Source organism: Sapajus apella, unplaced genomic scaffold (genome assembly GCF_009761245.1).
Source record: "Sapajus apella isolate SASKATOON/1434 unplaced genomic scaffold, GSC_monkey_1.0 scaffold89, whole genome shotgun sequence".
Taxonomy (NCBI): domain Eukaryota; kingdom Metazoa; phylum Chordata; class Mammalia; order Primates; family Cebidae; genus Sapajus; species Sapajus apella.
In genome coordinates, this window is record NW_022437029.1 from 2,554,665 (window position 1) to 2,570,896 (window position 16,232).

Here is a 16,232-nt window from a genome sequence, read left to right on the forward strand (position 1 = left end):
TAAACCAAAGAGCTTTTGCACAACAAAGAAACAATCATCAGAGTGAACTGGCAACCAACAGAATGGGAAAAATTTTTGGCAAGCTACCAATCTGACAAAGGGCTAATATCCAGAATCTACAAAGAACTAAAACAGATTTACAAGAAAAAAAAAAAAAAAACCCATTCAAAAGCGGACAAAAGGATATGAACAGGCACTTTTCAAAAGAAGACATCTATGTGGCCAACAAACATGAAAAAATGCTCATTGTCCATGGGGAGAAATGCAGATATAGGTGAAGGGGAAGAAGGCAGCAAATCACACTGCCACGTGTGTACCTATGCAACAATCTTGCATTTTCTTCATGTGTACCCCAAAACCTAAAATGCAATAAAAAAAAAATTCTCAATGTCACTGGTCATTAGAGAAATGCAAATCAAAACCACATTGAGATACCATCTCATGCCAGTTGGAATGCAATCATTAAAAAATCTGGAGACAACAGATGCTGGAGAGGATGTGGAGAAATAGGAACACTTTTACACTGTTCATGGGAGTGTAAATTAGTGCAACCATTGTGGAAGACAGTGTGGCAATTCCTCAAGGATCTAGAAATAGAAATATCATTTGACCCAGCAATCCCATTACTGGGTATATACCCAAAGGGTTATAAATTGTTCTATTATAAAGACACATGCACACATATGCTCATTGCAGCACTGTTTACAATAGCAAAGATTTGGAACCAACACAAATGCCCATCAATGACAGACCAGATAAAGAATATGTGGCACATATACACCATGGAATACTATGCAGCCATAAAAAAGGATGAGTTCATGTCCTTTGCAGGGACATGGATGAAGCTGGAAACCATCATTCTCAACACACTAACAAAAGAACAGAAAACCAAATACCGAATGTTCTCACTCATATGTGGGAGTTGAATAATGAGAACACATAGACACACGGAAGGAGGGAAGGGAACATAACACACTGGGGTCTGTTGGGGGTGGGGTGCTAGGGGAGGGATAGCAGGGGGTGGGGAGTTTGGGGAGAGATAACATAAGGAGAAATACCTAATAATGTAGGTGACGGGGGGGTGGAGGCAGCAAACCACCATGGCATGTTGTGTATCTATGTTAACAATCCTACAAGATCTGCACACGTATCCCAAAACTTAAAGTGCAATAAAAAGCTAAAGAAGAGAAACTAAAAATACTTTTAAAAAAATAGCTGGGTGTGGTGGCACGCTCCTGTAGTCCCAGCTACTCAGGAGGCTGAGGCAGGAGAATCGCTTGAACCCAGAAGGTGGGGATTCCAGTGAGCCAAGATTAAGCCACTGCACTCCAGCCTGGCGAAAGAGTGAGACTCCATCAAAAAAGAAGAAAGAGAAAAGAAAAGAAAAAAGAAAAGAAAAGAAAGAAAAGAAATAACATGTAGTAACAATTAGCTTTGGGAAATTATTATGGAAAAATTTACTAATTTGGTGATTAATAAAATCAAGACAAGTAAGCATGTTCACACGCTATCATTTTAGAAGTCAACAGGTTGTTTTTTGGCCTTTAAATATGCTCTATCTCGCTTATAAGCCATTAGGCAGCAATGAGAAGTGAAATTATCATTTTATAATTGTGTGTAAATCTCTAGTTTCTAAGTTTCATAACAGAGTACTCAAACAAGAAATAAAATGTTTTTTTTTTCTTTTTTTTCCCCATTTATTTATTTTATTGCATTAAGAAATAAAATGTTGATCAAAAGATCACAAAGCTACAGTAACTAAAACAATGTGGTGGTGGCACAGGAAAACTCAAATGAATCAATGAAAACAAATAGTCCAGAAATATACATAGTTAACAGATATCTTAGAATTTAGTATCTGTTAAAATGATACTTCAAATCAGTGGAGAAAGAAAGGAGCAGGTGACCCTATCTCCTATTAGAACAAAAAGAAACTCTGGCAGTATTAAAAGTAGCAAAACTTAAAAAACTATCAATAGAAAACTTTAGAAAGTATATCTGTAATTCTCGAGGTGAAAAAAAACCTTCCTGAACAAGAACCAAAACTCAGAAATCAGTAAGAAAAAAAGGGACTGGCAAATTTTAAAATTTTAGTTTAAAAAAAAACTTAAAATTGACTTCTTGATATATAGTAATTGGACATATTTATGTGGTACATGTGATATTTTAATACATGCATACAATGTATAATGATCAAATTAGGGTAATAGGAATATCCATTACCTTACAGATTTCTTTGTTCTGAGAATATTCCAAATCTTCTCTTTTAGCTATTTTGAAATATGCAATAAATTGTTAACAACAGTCACCCATGCTATCAAAGACTAGAATTTATACCCTCTCTCTAACTGTATTTTTGTACCAATTAACCAGTCTCTCTTCATCCTCTCCTGCCTGCTTCCTTTTAGCCTCTGGTAACCATCAATCTATGCTCTATCTCCATGAGATCGATTTCTTCATATTCCACATATGAGTGAGAAAATGCAATATCTGTCTTCCTGTATCTGGCTTATTTCACTTAACATAATGTCCTCCAGGCTCATTAATGTTGCTGCAATAACAGAGTTTTATCCTTATTTATGGTTGAATAACATTCCACTGCGTATATATACTACATTTTCTTTATTCACTCATAGGTTAATGGACACTTAGATTGATTCATATCTTGGCTGTTGTTAATAGTGCTGCCATAAACACAGAAGTGCACATTCCTCTGTGACATACTGATTTCCTTTCTTTTGGATGTATACCCGGCTGTGGGACTGCTGGATCATATGGCAGTTCTGCTTTTAGTTTGGTAAAAAGTCTTTTTCAAAGGGTATTGAAATCTATCATATAAGTGAAAATAGACAGATGAAAATAAATGTATTAGTTTGTAAATATCTCTGCAGAGTAGAGAGGAACTGGGAAGGGGAAACAGCATTCGGATCACAGAACATTTCTGTTGCTTTGAAATTTTTTTTTTGCAGTGACTACATATTACTTACAAAATGTTTTGAGTAAAATTTTTTAAAAGAAGTAAAATGTGAGAAACAATTTAATCCTTAGAACATATAAATATACATACTGTCAAATCTAAAAAGCTTCCAAATTATACAAATGAGAATGCTACTTTTTCCACTGTATTTAATAACTACGTGATATTTAAAATAGAATTAAAATCCTGATCAGTGGTAAATCTGGTACCTTGGCTTCTTCAAGTTCCTTGTTGGCGGTATCCACCACAAAATTTTTCTCTTTTTGTAGTTGCTCTGCAAGTTGGTCAATTTTAATCAATTCTTTACAAAGATGCTCATTGTGGCTGGTTAAATCGTCTACTTGACTGCTTACCACCTCCTTACTATCCAAGAGTTTCCTAACATAGTCTTCCAAGCCATGATTTGTATGTTTGAGATCTTCAATCTGTTATGATTAGAAAGAAAATAATCACTATGTGACTGCAATTAGGAAGGGAGATTTGCTTCCCTGCCAAGGAAACTTAATTGTATACCTTTTTGTGCCTTATGAATTTTGTACCATGTGAATGTTCTACCTTTTTGAAAAAATATATTAAATAAAAATTTTAAATTTTATAGCAATATCTTTCAATTTATAGTTTTTTAAAAAGTACTGTTGATTTTTAACCAGTCTATTAGAAAAATGGCCAAATATTCATATCTGCAATAAAGAAACTTCAATACTTTTGAAATTAGTTTTACTACCATTTAGAGTTCTTTATAATTAAATTTCCAATTATTGTTATTAAAATATATTAACTCTTTTAAGCCAGGCATGGTGACTCACGCCTGTAATCCCGCACTTTGGCAGGGTGAGGCGGGCAGATCACCTGAGGTCAGGAGTTTGAGACCAGCCTGGCCAACATGGTGAAACCCCAACCCTACCAAAAATACAAACATCAGCTGGGTATGGTGGAATGCACCTGTAGTCCCAACTACTAGGGAGGCTGAGGCACCAGAATTGCTTGAACCTGAGAGGCAGAGGTTACAGTGAGCCCAAATCCTGCCACAGCACTGCAGCCTGGGTGACAGAGCAAGACTCCATCTATTAAAAAAAAAAAAAAAAAGTATATACATATATATGTATATATATTATTAACTCTTTTTTAAAAAGTCCATTTGAACGTATCAGTAACTTACTTGACTAAGCTAAATACCAAATCAATCAAGTATTTGCTGCCTAATGTGGAGGACCACAGCTTTCCTTCCCAGCCCACTATCAAACCATCAATGGATGAAGAAAAGGGCCTTTTCTATCACGAAGGTATCCAAATGCCTTTAAAGGAAAAAAAAAAAATTAGACCTATTGACCAATGATTATGTCAGGAACTGTATTAAATTCCAAAGATACAAAGATAGGTTAGATACCTGCCCTCAAGGAATCTGTTATTTATTTGAGGAAATACAAATATAATATGTTAAGTGCAGTAACAAAAATAATTATGAGGTAAAGTTGTGGTACAAATACTTTTCCATAGTACTTGTCTCTCATTGTTTATTTAACAAATATTTATTGAGCACCTATTGTGTTTAAGATACTGTGTTGGTATGCTGTAGCAGACGCAAAAACAAAACAAAACAAAACAAAAACCACACTCACACACAGAAGTTTCAGTGTGTAAGGAGCATCTGAAATTGCGAATCCCTGACCTCTTAGTTCTAGCATTATTCTTGCCCTGAGGTTGCCCTTTTCAAATAGCTATAGAGGCATCATCTTCCAAACCATCAAAATCAACAGTTGTCTTCAAAAAAACTTTGTAAGTTGTCACTACATAAAAAATATCCTAAAAGTCATGAATTGGCTGGGCGCCGTGGCTCACGCCTGTAATCCCAGCACTTTGGGAGGCCACGGCGGGTGGATCACAAGGTCAGATCAGCCTGGTCAAGATGGTAAAATTCCATCTCTACTAAACATACAAAATTCAGCCTGGCATGTAATCTCAGCTACTCAGGAGGCTGAGGCAGGGAATTGATTAAACCCGGGAGGTGGAGATTGCAGTGAACCGAGATTGTGCCACTGCACTCCAGTCTGGACGACAGAACAAGGCTCTGTCTCAAAAAAAAAAAAAAAAAAAAAAAAAAAAGTCATGAATCATTTTTAAAATGCTAAAATGCCATTTATTGTACGCAGCAAACAACACATCAAGAGGCATAATTAAAGTTATTTTAATCCAGTATCTCCTACTTTCTTCTTCTCTCTTGGCCTTTTCCCATCTACTCTTAAAAATTCTTTGAAAATGCAAATTTGAGGTCATTCCTATAATCTTATGTTGCCTCATGACACTAAGAATAAAATTTTAAAATGCCGTTTATGATCCTAACTCTACTTACCTGTCCAGCCTAACTTCCCACCACCAGACACACTATAAAAAACAATCTCATTAAAAATTTATTTTAGAGGACTTATTGAAATGTACACATTTGAAACTGAAAGGTCATCACAGAACCCTCTGAGAATCTTCAAGGAAAACCCTGCTTATGCTTCAATTTCAGGAAAATATATGCCTTTTTTGGATACCTGGTTTGTTCTTACCCTAACGCTCATTAATTATTTAACTAATATTTCTATTTGTCTTTGCCTTTAGAAATTTTGAAGCTAAATCTAATGTCCACCTCTAGCAACTTATACCAAAACTATGTACAATGATGTTTGTTGTCATCGCAGGCCTTCGCTGTTTCCTTATTTTATCCTACCCTTATTATTTCAGTTACTTTCTTTTAAAACAAGCTATAGTATGTGAAGCAAACGCATAAAGTCCAAGTTATGCTTTTCACCTTTGTTCATGGCTTCTCCTATGCCATGTTTCTCAGCAACAAGGGCACACTAAAAATGTCTGTTAACTTCCCATGCACCAGGAGATGTTAAATGCTTCTCCTTTCCAGTATGTGTGCCCATAAGGCCTTTTATATAAGTTTATCTCAATATTTTATAAGATGCATTAAAATCATTTATTTCCCTTTCCCTTCCGCTAAATTCTAAACAACTTAAAGGACTGTATGTTTCATTTAGGTATCAACATATCACTCGTTTCTACATCATTTATTATGTATCTCACATAATCCTCAAATTTTTAGGCAAATAAAACAAATTATCAGTAATATATGAACACTCCCCTCACTTCTCTCATGAAACTCTACTTTTACTCAATTCCAAGACAAAAGAACTTTAGAAGAGGCGGTCTAGAGCAATACAAAGGATGTGGGCTTTGGAATTTGGCAGAGTTAGGTTTAAATCCTGTTGTAGTTCTTTACCAGTTATGTAACTGGGCAATTTACCATATTTTCGTGATCCTAGGAAATGCATCTGACTCCAGAAAAAAAAAAAAAAAAAAAAAAAAAAAGAGAGTCTCTCGAGTTTCTTCTGTTAAATGGACAGAATGCCTACAATTTGCAGAATTGTCATTAGACATTATATAAGAGCTCAAGTACAATTTCCAGTATAAGTACTCAGTATTTTTTTAATTTTTAAGTAAGAGTCACAGGAAGCAAATGTAGTACAGAGAAGTCTCATACGTCCTTTACTCAGTTTCCACTGATAGTTGGGTCATAAACAGCACAGTACTGTACAGTAACGAACCCAGATACACCATGTGCATGGTGTTCTACATCATTTTTCTCAAACTTGCAGATCTCTGTAACTACCACCTCAAGATACAGAACTGTTCCATTACCACAAGACTAATCTCTTGCTGCTCCTTTATGGTCTCATTCCCCACCTCAATTCTTAGCAACCAATGCATACAATTTTGTCATTTTGAGAACATTATCTAAATAAAAGCATACAGCATGTAATCTTTTAAGATTTTTTTTTCACTCATCACAACATCCTTTAGATCCACTCAAGTTACTTGAATCAAATAGGTTCATTCCTATTTATCGCTGAATAATATATGGAATGCCACAGTTTAGGTTGTTTACAGTTTGGGAATATAATAAAGCTGCTATGAACAACTGAGTAGGATGTAAGTTTTGAGTAGATATAAGTTTTCATTTCTCTGGAACAAATGCACAGGAGTGCAACTGCTGGGTTATATGTAAATGTATGCTGAGTCTTACCAAAAAGTGCCAAATTATTTTCCAGACTGGCTATACCATTTCATATTCTTATGAAATTAATGGGATAAATGGGTGATCCAGTTTCTCCTCATCCTTGCCAGCATTTGGTATTGTCACTATTTTTTATTTTAGTCGTTCTTAGAACTGTATTATTTCATCATGGCCTTAATGTACATTCCCCTGTTTACAGAGGCTGAACATCTTTTTCTATACCACACATCCTTCTGTGAAGTTATCTCTTCATGTCTTTTGCTCATTTTCTAATTGAATTTTTTTACTATTAAATTTTAAGAGTTCTTCATTTGATACACCAGATATGAATCCTTTAGCAAATGTATGGTTTGCAGCTTGTCTTTTCATCATCTTAACAGGGTTTTCTGCAAAGCAAAAACTCTTTTTTTTTTTTTTAAACAGAGTGTCACTTTTACCCAGGCTGGAGTGCACTGGTGCAATCTCAGCTCACTGGCAACCTCTGCCTCCCGGGTTCAAGTGATCCTCCCAACTCAGCCTCTTGAGTAGCTGGGACTACAGGCCTGTACCACCATGCCTAGCTAATTTCTGTCACATTTAGTAGAGATGGGGTCTTGCCATGTTGGCCAGGCTGGTCTTAAACTCCTGGCCTCATGTGATCTACCCGCCTACCAAAGTGCATGGATTACAGCCATGAGCCACCACAGGCAGCCAAAAACTTCAATTTTGATTAAATCCACATTACCAATTTCTCCTTTTATGAGTCATAGTTTTGGTATCCTATCTAAGAACCCTCCACCCAAGCCTAACATCCTGCAAATTTTCTCCTATGCTACCTCCTAAAAGTCTCAGTCTTATGTTTTACATTTAAATCTGTGGTACGTTAGTTAATTTTTTATGACATGTGAGGTTTAAGTGGAGGGTAACTGTTTTCCCTATATCTAATTGTTCCAACACCACTTGTTGAAGACTATCTTATACTGGGTGTGGTCGCTCACGCCTGTAATCCTAGCACTTTGGAGGCAAGGTGGGCAGATCATGAGGTCAGGAGATCGAAACCATCCTGGCCAACATGGTGAGACCCTGTCTCTACTAAAATACAAAAAAAAATTAAAAAAAAAAAATTAGTCAGACATGGTGATGCATGCCTGTAGTCCCAGCTCCTCGGGAGGCTGAGGCAGAGGAATTGCTTGAACCCAGGAGGCAGAGGTTGCAGTGAGCTGAGATCACAGCACTGCACACCAGCCTGGCAACAGACCAAGACACTGTCTCAAAAAATAAATAAATAAATAAATAATTAAAAAAAAAAAAAAAACAAGAAAAGACTATCTTCCATTGAACTGCATCTTGATCTTTGTCAAAAAATCATTTGGCTGTACTTGCATAGGACTATCTGTAGATTCTCTGTTCAGTACCATTCATGTACGTATCTATCCCTCCATCAATATCACAGTCTTGATTACTGCAGTTCTAAGTGTTGAAATAACGGAGAGTTTTGTTTTTGCTGCCTTCCTGTGGATTACCCCAACATTTTTTTAGAATTCTATGTTGATTTATAGTGTTTTTGTGTGTAACTCGTTTGATCTTTTTCTACTGGTTGTCCTAGGCATTACATTATATATACATAACTTATCATAGCCTATATTTTAACAGTTCAAGTGAAAGTACAGAAGCTTTACCTCTTTTAGATCCCTTTACTCTCCCTATCAATAAAAGAATTGTCTTAACTATTTCCTCTACATGCATTTAGAACCACATTCAATAGTTAAATATAATTCTGAAAACTTTAAAAAAAATTTGGCTGGGACTAGTGGCTCAAGCTGTAATCTCAGGACTCTGGGAAGCTGAGGCAGGTGGATCACTTGAGTCTGGGAGTTCGAGACCAGCCTGGGAAACACGGCGAAACCCAAACTTTACAAAAAAATGCAAAATCAGGCCAGCATGGTTGTGTATGCCTGCAGTTCCAGCTACTTGAAAGGCTGAGGCAGGAGGACTGCTTGAGCCCAGGAGGCCAAGGCTGCAGTAAGCAGCGATCACACCACTGCACTACAGCATGGATGATGAAGCAAGACCCTGTCTCCAAAAAAAGAAAAAGGAAAGAAAAGAAAATCTATTTCATTTACCTATATTTTTTGCTCTATATATTATTCTTCCTTCCTACTTCTGCAAGATTACTTCTTTTATTATTTCCTTTCTGTTTAGAAAAATTCTTTTAGCTATTCTTTTAGCTGGCAACACATTACCTTAATTTTCCTTTATCTGAGAATGTCTTTATTTTCCCTTCATCCTTCAAGGATACTTTCTCTGGATATAAAATTCTGGGTTGACAGGTTTGTTTGTTTGTTTCTAGCACTTGAAAAATGTTGTGCCACTTCCTTACCTTCAATCTTTCAGATGAAAAATATCTGCTGTCACTTGAATTGGTGTTCCTCTATAGACAATGCATGGTTTCTCTTTCAGGATTTTTTTTTTTTTAGCTTACTTTTCAAAAGCCTAATTATGAAGTGTCTTGGCATGGATTTTTTTTTTTTTTGGTGACTCCTGTTAGGTATTCACTCACCTTCTTTAATCTGCTTTATGTCTTTGTGCCAAATTTGTGGGATATTCAGCCATTATCTCTTCAAATATTTTTTCAGTACCACCTTCTCTCACTTTTTTGTCAAACAGTTTTACCTGTCTCTGAAGCTCTATTCACATTTTTGTCAATCTATTTTCTCTCTGATGCTCACGTCAGGTAATTATTTTTCTATTGTCATATTCATTGATTCATTTCTCTCCTCCATTCTATTGAGAACGCTGAGTTTTTATTCTGTTACTCCATTTTTAAAACTTGTTTTGTCATAAAATATATATAATTTTCATTTTAAGTATATAATTCAGTGGCATTAAGTATATTCACAATGTTGTACAACCATCACTACTATCTATTTAAAGAATTTTTTCATTCCCCTCAACCAAAAAACTCTGTACTGATTAAACAATAATTCTATCTCCTTGAATTTGCCTATCCTGGGTATAGGCAGAATCAAACATTAGTTGTCTTCCCATGTCAGGCTTATTGTATTTAGCATAATGTTTCTGAGGCTCATTCATTTTGCAGCATTTATCAGAATGTGATTCCTTTTTGAATCTGAATAATATTCCACCGTAAGCACATACCATATTTTGTTTATCCATTCATTTGTTGATAGACATTTGGGTTTTTTCTACCTTTTGGCTATTGTTAATAATGCTGCTATGAACATTTATATATAAGTATCTACTGGAGTCCATGTTTTCAATTCTTTAGGGTATATACCTGGGAGTGGAATTGCTGGATCATACGGTTAGCCTGTCTTTTAAATTTTGAGAAACCATCAAAAGATTTTTCACCATGGTGGCACCATTTTACATTCCCATCAGCAATGCACAAGTTTTTCAGTTTCTTCACATCCTCACCAACACTTGTTATTTTCCATTATAACAACCATCCTAATGGGGATGAAGTGGTATCTCATGGTTTTGATTTGCATTTCTATAATGGTTGGTGATGTTGAGCATCTTTTTCATGTATTTACTGACATTTGTATATCTTCTTTGGAGAAATGTCTGTTCAAGCCCTTTGCCCATTTTTGAATCACATTTTGGGGAAAAGGGGCTAGTTGTAGAAGTCCTTTGTATATTCTGGATATTAAGCCCTTTCAGATAGGTAATTTGGAAATATTTGCTCTCATGTAGTTAATAGACTAAGTTTTTAGAGTAGTTTTAGGTTTACAAAAAATTGATTAGGGAGTATAAAGAGTTCCTACATACTTCCTCTCTCCCTCAACAGATAGCTTCCTCTATTATTTACATTTTGTATTAATGTGGTATATGTGTTACAATTGATGAAACAATATTGTTACACTATTAATAACTAATGTCTATAGTTCACATTAGGATTCATTCTTGGTGTTATTCATTCTGTGAGTTTTGACATACATAGGGTCACACGTATCCACTATCAGTGTATCATACAGAATAGTTTCACTGCCCTAAAAATCCTGTGCTCCACCTATTCATCCCCTCTCCCTCCAATTCCTGGTAACTACTGTTCTTTTTATGGTTTCTATAGTTATATAACCTTCATGTGGTTGGAATCACACATTTCACAGCCTTTACAGGTTTGCAACATGCTTTCAAGGTTCCGCTGTGTCTTTTCATGGCTACATTGCTCATTTTTAAAAGACACTGAATAGTACTCCATTGTATGGATGTACAACAGTTTGCTTATCCATTCACCTATTGAAGGACATCTTGGTTGCTTCTAAGTTTTTGGCAATTATAATAAAGCTGCTATAAACATTCATACATAGTTTGTACTCACTGACTGACTCTTATGTTTATCAAAATGGTTAAGATAAAAATTGAATGATTTTAGACCCATAACATTTAAACGAGCTCTGAATTAGTAGTTATTTATTCTCTATCTTCTTGTTTCAAAATAGGTTCCCATCCCAAATTGACTCAGGAAAACATGTTGTAACTAAATGCAACCTGTAATTTCAGTGTCGAGATGAATCTGTCTTGATTTCTCACTTCTCGTTCTAGCTGGAGGGTATTCTGGTAGTTTTCAGCTTCAGAAACTGGAGCCCCTAGACCAAAATCATGTTCTTTGGTGGTAACCTAGTAGAAAGAATGGGAAATAATATGGAGGCATTTGATTTAAAACAGCTCTATGATTTCCCACATCAGTAAATTTTGAAAATTAATAATATTCCTAGATAGGTTTTTAGCCATTTCCCATCAGCTAAGAGGATTTCATCAAACTTTACCTTCCTAAAATTCATAAAGCTTTTTCTGTGTGTTGTCCAAACGGTACTGAACATGTTTTCAAAGACAATCCCTACCCTATCCTTTTGGTAATCATGGTTCTACAGAAATATGGGTCAGTAGCAAATTAAGCAGTCTGCCTCTACAGGCTTGTGTTGTCCAAAATAGCTACTAGCTAGCCACATTTGCTGTTTGCTACTCCATATAAGCAAAAGGTTTGCAATTCATATCACAAAATTTTCCTAATATATAAATAATTTCTAGAAATAAAAAAGATAAAGAATTACTCTAATAGGAAAATTGGCAAAGAATGTGAACATTTACAGAAATGGCTCTTAAATATATTTTAAGATGTTCAATCTCAACCTTTACTGACACAAATTAAAATAACACTGAGATACCCTCTTTTAACCATCACACGGCAAAGATCAGTAAGTTGCATATATAACATAGCATCCTTACGCATCACCAGTGTATAAACTGATAGAATATTTATGGAGAACAATTACAAAAAAATCTATCAACATGACAAATGCATATAGCTTCTGTTCAAACAACCTCATTTCTAGGAATTTATACTACCGATATATATACATAGACATATGCAAAATAACAAATGTTAGAGACTTTTCACTTTAGCATACATACTACTCTGCATCATGCTGTTTTACTTGCCAACCTATCTTAGAGATTGTGTAACTTAGGGAAATAATTTTTTCTTTCCTTGAATCAAGGCTATCATTGTGTTAAAAGAAAATTTGTTATGAGCATCTTAGATCTTTCCTCAAAACACAGCTTCTGTTCTCCAAAGTCCCATCTAGGGAATTACAGAATCAGGATCTCCCCAGTCACTGACCTTATGTTGCACTCTGTGTAACCCAGCACCTAAACAGGCGGGTAGATTTATTTCCTTTTTTTTTTTTTTTTCTCTTCCCTAAACAAAACCCAATTGTTCTTCATTGCAGCAGTTACTGCCCCACCTGGAACCTCAGCATTAGATCTCACAGAATATTTCAAATTATGAAGCATTTAAACCCCTAGGAGCTGGGGTTAAATGCTTCATAATTCCCTAGCTAACATTTCTTACACAGTTTCTGCTGAAAAATGTGTTCCTAGTTATAAACATTTGATTTAGAATAACAGAGTGAAATGACTCCTCACTAGAGCAGTACTTTCCAATTTTTATTGAATGTTAAGAATCATCTGGGAATGCTGTGTGAATGCAGATTCTTATTCACAAACTCAGATTCGACATTTCTAAAAAGCTGCTTGGAGATTCCTATTTGGTTAGTACAGAGACTACATGCTGAATCATGCTGTGCTGTAAATTCTGATTTATTTAAATAGCAAGAATCTATTTAATTAAAGTCTAAATTCATTCAGAGTACTTTTGTAATTTGTCTCTTCCTACTTGTCCAAACTTATCTCTTACGTGACGCCTCCAAGAACCCCTCTATGAAAGACAAACTATGAAACACATTTTTTTTTAGAGGGTCTCACTCTGTCACCCAGGTTGCCATAATCACATCTGACTGCAGCCTCAACCTCCCAGGCTCAAGCAATCCTCCCACCTTAGCCTCCCAAATAGCTGGGACCACAGGCATGTCCCACCAAAATAGGCTAATTGTTTTAAATTTTGTAGAAACAGGGTCTCCCTATGTTGCCCTGGCTGGTCTTGAACTCCTGAGCTCAAGAGGTCCTCCCACCTAGGTCTCCCTGGGATTATAAACATGAGCCACCACACCCAGCCAACACATTATTAACACATATGCTCAAAAGTATTTTATCATCTGCTCAATGAGCCTTGCCCTCGGTCTTTTCTCCATTTAACTTAATACATTCCCAAGGCTCAGTTTGAATTCCACATTCTCTAGGTTTTCTCTGTCTTCTCCACTGCATAATGATCATGCCTTCATTGATATTCATATAGAGAGAACAATTCATGTTCTAAATTTTTCTGGATGTCTTCCTCATACATTTATTAGAATCTTAAGAACAAGCAATGTCCACAAACTCTCTATATCCCCACTAAACCTGTAGTTATTTATGTAATAAAAAGTGTCAATAAAAATTTGTTGAGATTGGTAATAAAGCAGTGTGATAAAGCAGAAAAAAATTAAACTTTCTTCCTTCACCTTGGTAAACCAAATAAAGTGAGGCTTTTGCAAAATTACCTATCAGGCCCGGCTAGGAACTGAAAATAGGGAGAAACCATGAGTCCACCTGACAACCCTAAGCAATCATGTTGGAGTTGCTACCTTCCTTCTACCAGCTTTGGAGGCAGTATTACTGGGGGAAAGAAACATCAGTGTATCTGAAATTCCTATGCCTAGCCTGCCAGTTTCCCCACCTCAGGCCACCTGAATATCTTCCATGTTGCTGCAATCTCTAACATCAATTAGAATGGAACTTGTGTTCCTATATAGTTCTTAGAGAAGGCAAGTAAAAGAACTTTCCTTTTTTAAAAAATTATTTTTAATTTATTATTTTTTATTTTTTTCAAGGTGAACTCTAAAATACGGAAGAACCTTCATTCTCAATTAGGAAGTCACATAGCAGAGTGGTTAACAGCATGTATTTTGGCATCAGCCCACCTACATTCATTATCCTAGTTCTGCCACATCTTAGCTGCGTGACGTTGGGTGACCTGGTTACTTTTCTATGGCTTCCTCATTTACAAAACAGGGATGATAATAAGTGTCTGCACCACAGAGTTACATGAGGATTAAATGAATTAATATATGTTTTAACTTTAGCACTTAGAATAGTGCCTGGCACATAATAAGCACTACATATATTATTATTTACTACTATTACTCATTCCTCTCACTGAGTCAACTTATTTAATTGGCTATCAAGTCCTACTGATCTTTTCAATAAAAATTCTCTCAGCTACATTTCTTCCATTCCTACTATCACTGTTTTAGCTCATGTTTTCAGACTGTAGCAGTCACATGTATTCACTTTACAAGTAAACTTATAAATAGCTAGAATAAAAATGAACCAGATACATGTTTCTGGGAATAAAAAGGTGTAAAACAAATAGAACTCTATAATTTCAACGCTAAATGAATCTAGGAAAGTCCACAACGAATCAGAAATTACAGCACAGCATGATTACTGCTACATCAGAGTAATACATATAGATGCTAAGGTAACACTGAGACAGAGGCTACAAAAAAAGTATTTCTGACTTCTACTTCTTCAAAAAAGACTTAGGATCTACTCCCCATTCCATAAGAACTATGAACATATCCTTACTGGAGCACTTAACACATTATATTACTTTTATAGGATGTCCAAGTCATGGCTACTTTAACATGTCTAAAACAGACTTCTTAATTTCCCCACCTGCACCTTTGATCTCTATTCTGCCTCCATTGTGTTCTTTCCCTGCCTTCATCATGTCAAATGGCACCATCTTTTGTGTAGGCACTTGCCCCAGGTAAAAAGCTGAGGAGTTTTTGAGTTTTCTCTTTCCCCGATTCCCATCTAATTGATTAGCAAACCTTGTTGGTTCCACCTTCAAATACATATCCTAAATCCATCAATTTCTCTATATTTTTCTTATCACCTCCCTAGTCCAAGTCACCATCATTTTCCACCTAGAACACTGCAACCATTCCCTGCTGTCTGCTTCTACTATTGCTCCCTACAACCTATTCTCCACACTGAAATCAAATCAATCATTTCAAAATAATGAAATCCTATGGGAGGGGAGAAGAAAGGAGAGGGAAAAAACAAACAAAAAAGAAAATTATAGTAAAATGATACTGGCTCAAAAATATGCCAGTGGCTTCCCACTGCAATTAAGAATAAAATCCAAACTTTTCAAGTCCTTAAATGATTTGGCCCTTGTCTTCACTGTAAAGATCTAGTACTCCCTCCTTTGTTCACCCACTAACTTTTTCTGTTCCTCTAATGTGCTGCTTCAGTCTGAATGTCTGTGTCCTCAAAAAATTCTTAAGTTGAAATCCTAACCCCTAAAGTGATCACATTAAGAGGCACAGTCTTGGCCGGGCATGGTGGCTTACACCTATAATCCCAGAACTTTGGGAGGCTGAGGTGGGTGGATCACCTGAGGTCAGGAGTTCGAGACTAGCCTGGCCAACATGGTGAAACACCCCCTCTACTAAAAATACAAAAATTAGCTGGGCACGGTGATGGGCCTGTAATCCCAGCTACTTGGAAGGCTGAGGCAGGAGAACAGCTTGAGCCCAGGAGGCAAAGGTTACAGCAAGCCAAGATCGCGCCACTGCAGCCGGGGAGACAGAGAGAGACTCCATCGCCCCCCCAAAAAAAAACAAAGGCATAGTCTTTAGAGGGTGATTAGGTCGAGATGAGTTGCCCATATACTATAGTCCCCAGAAAGCTTCCTCAACCCTTCTAATGTATGAGGACACAGTCTGAGGTATCATC

General features: G+C 36.1%; 1 protein-coding gene across 18 annotated transcripts in view; it reads right to left on the reverse strand.

Annotated features, from left to right (window-relative positions):
* The window catches only part of TSGA10 (testis specific 10), a 156,913-nt gene that overhangs the window by 128,163 nt on the left and 12,518 nt on the right, over window positions 1–16,232 (reverse strand). For 10 of the 18 annotated variants that reach the window (XM_032255414.1, XM_032255410.1, XM_032255411.1 and 7 more), the window contains 2 exons: window positions 11,538–11,666; window positions 3,187–3,402 (listed from right to left, as the gene is read on the reverse strand). Coding sequence is in view for 11 of the 18 variants with exons in the window: in XM_032255402.1 (XP_032111293.1) it covers window positions 3,187–3,402; window positions 11,538–11,666 (345 nt within the window). In the remaining 7 variants the exon portion in view is untranslated. Of the gene's footprint in view, window positions 1–3,186; window positions 3,403–4,136; window positions 4,273–10,320; window positions 15,913–16,232 lie in introns of those variants that run through there. The other 8 variants (XM_032255405.1, XM_032255403.1, XM_032255406.1 and 5 more) reach the window with 4 other exon arrangements.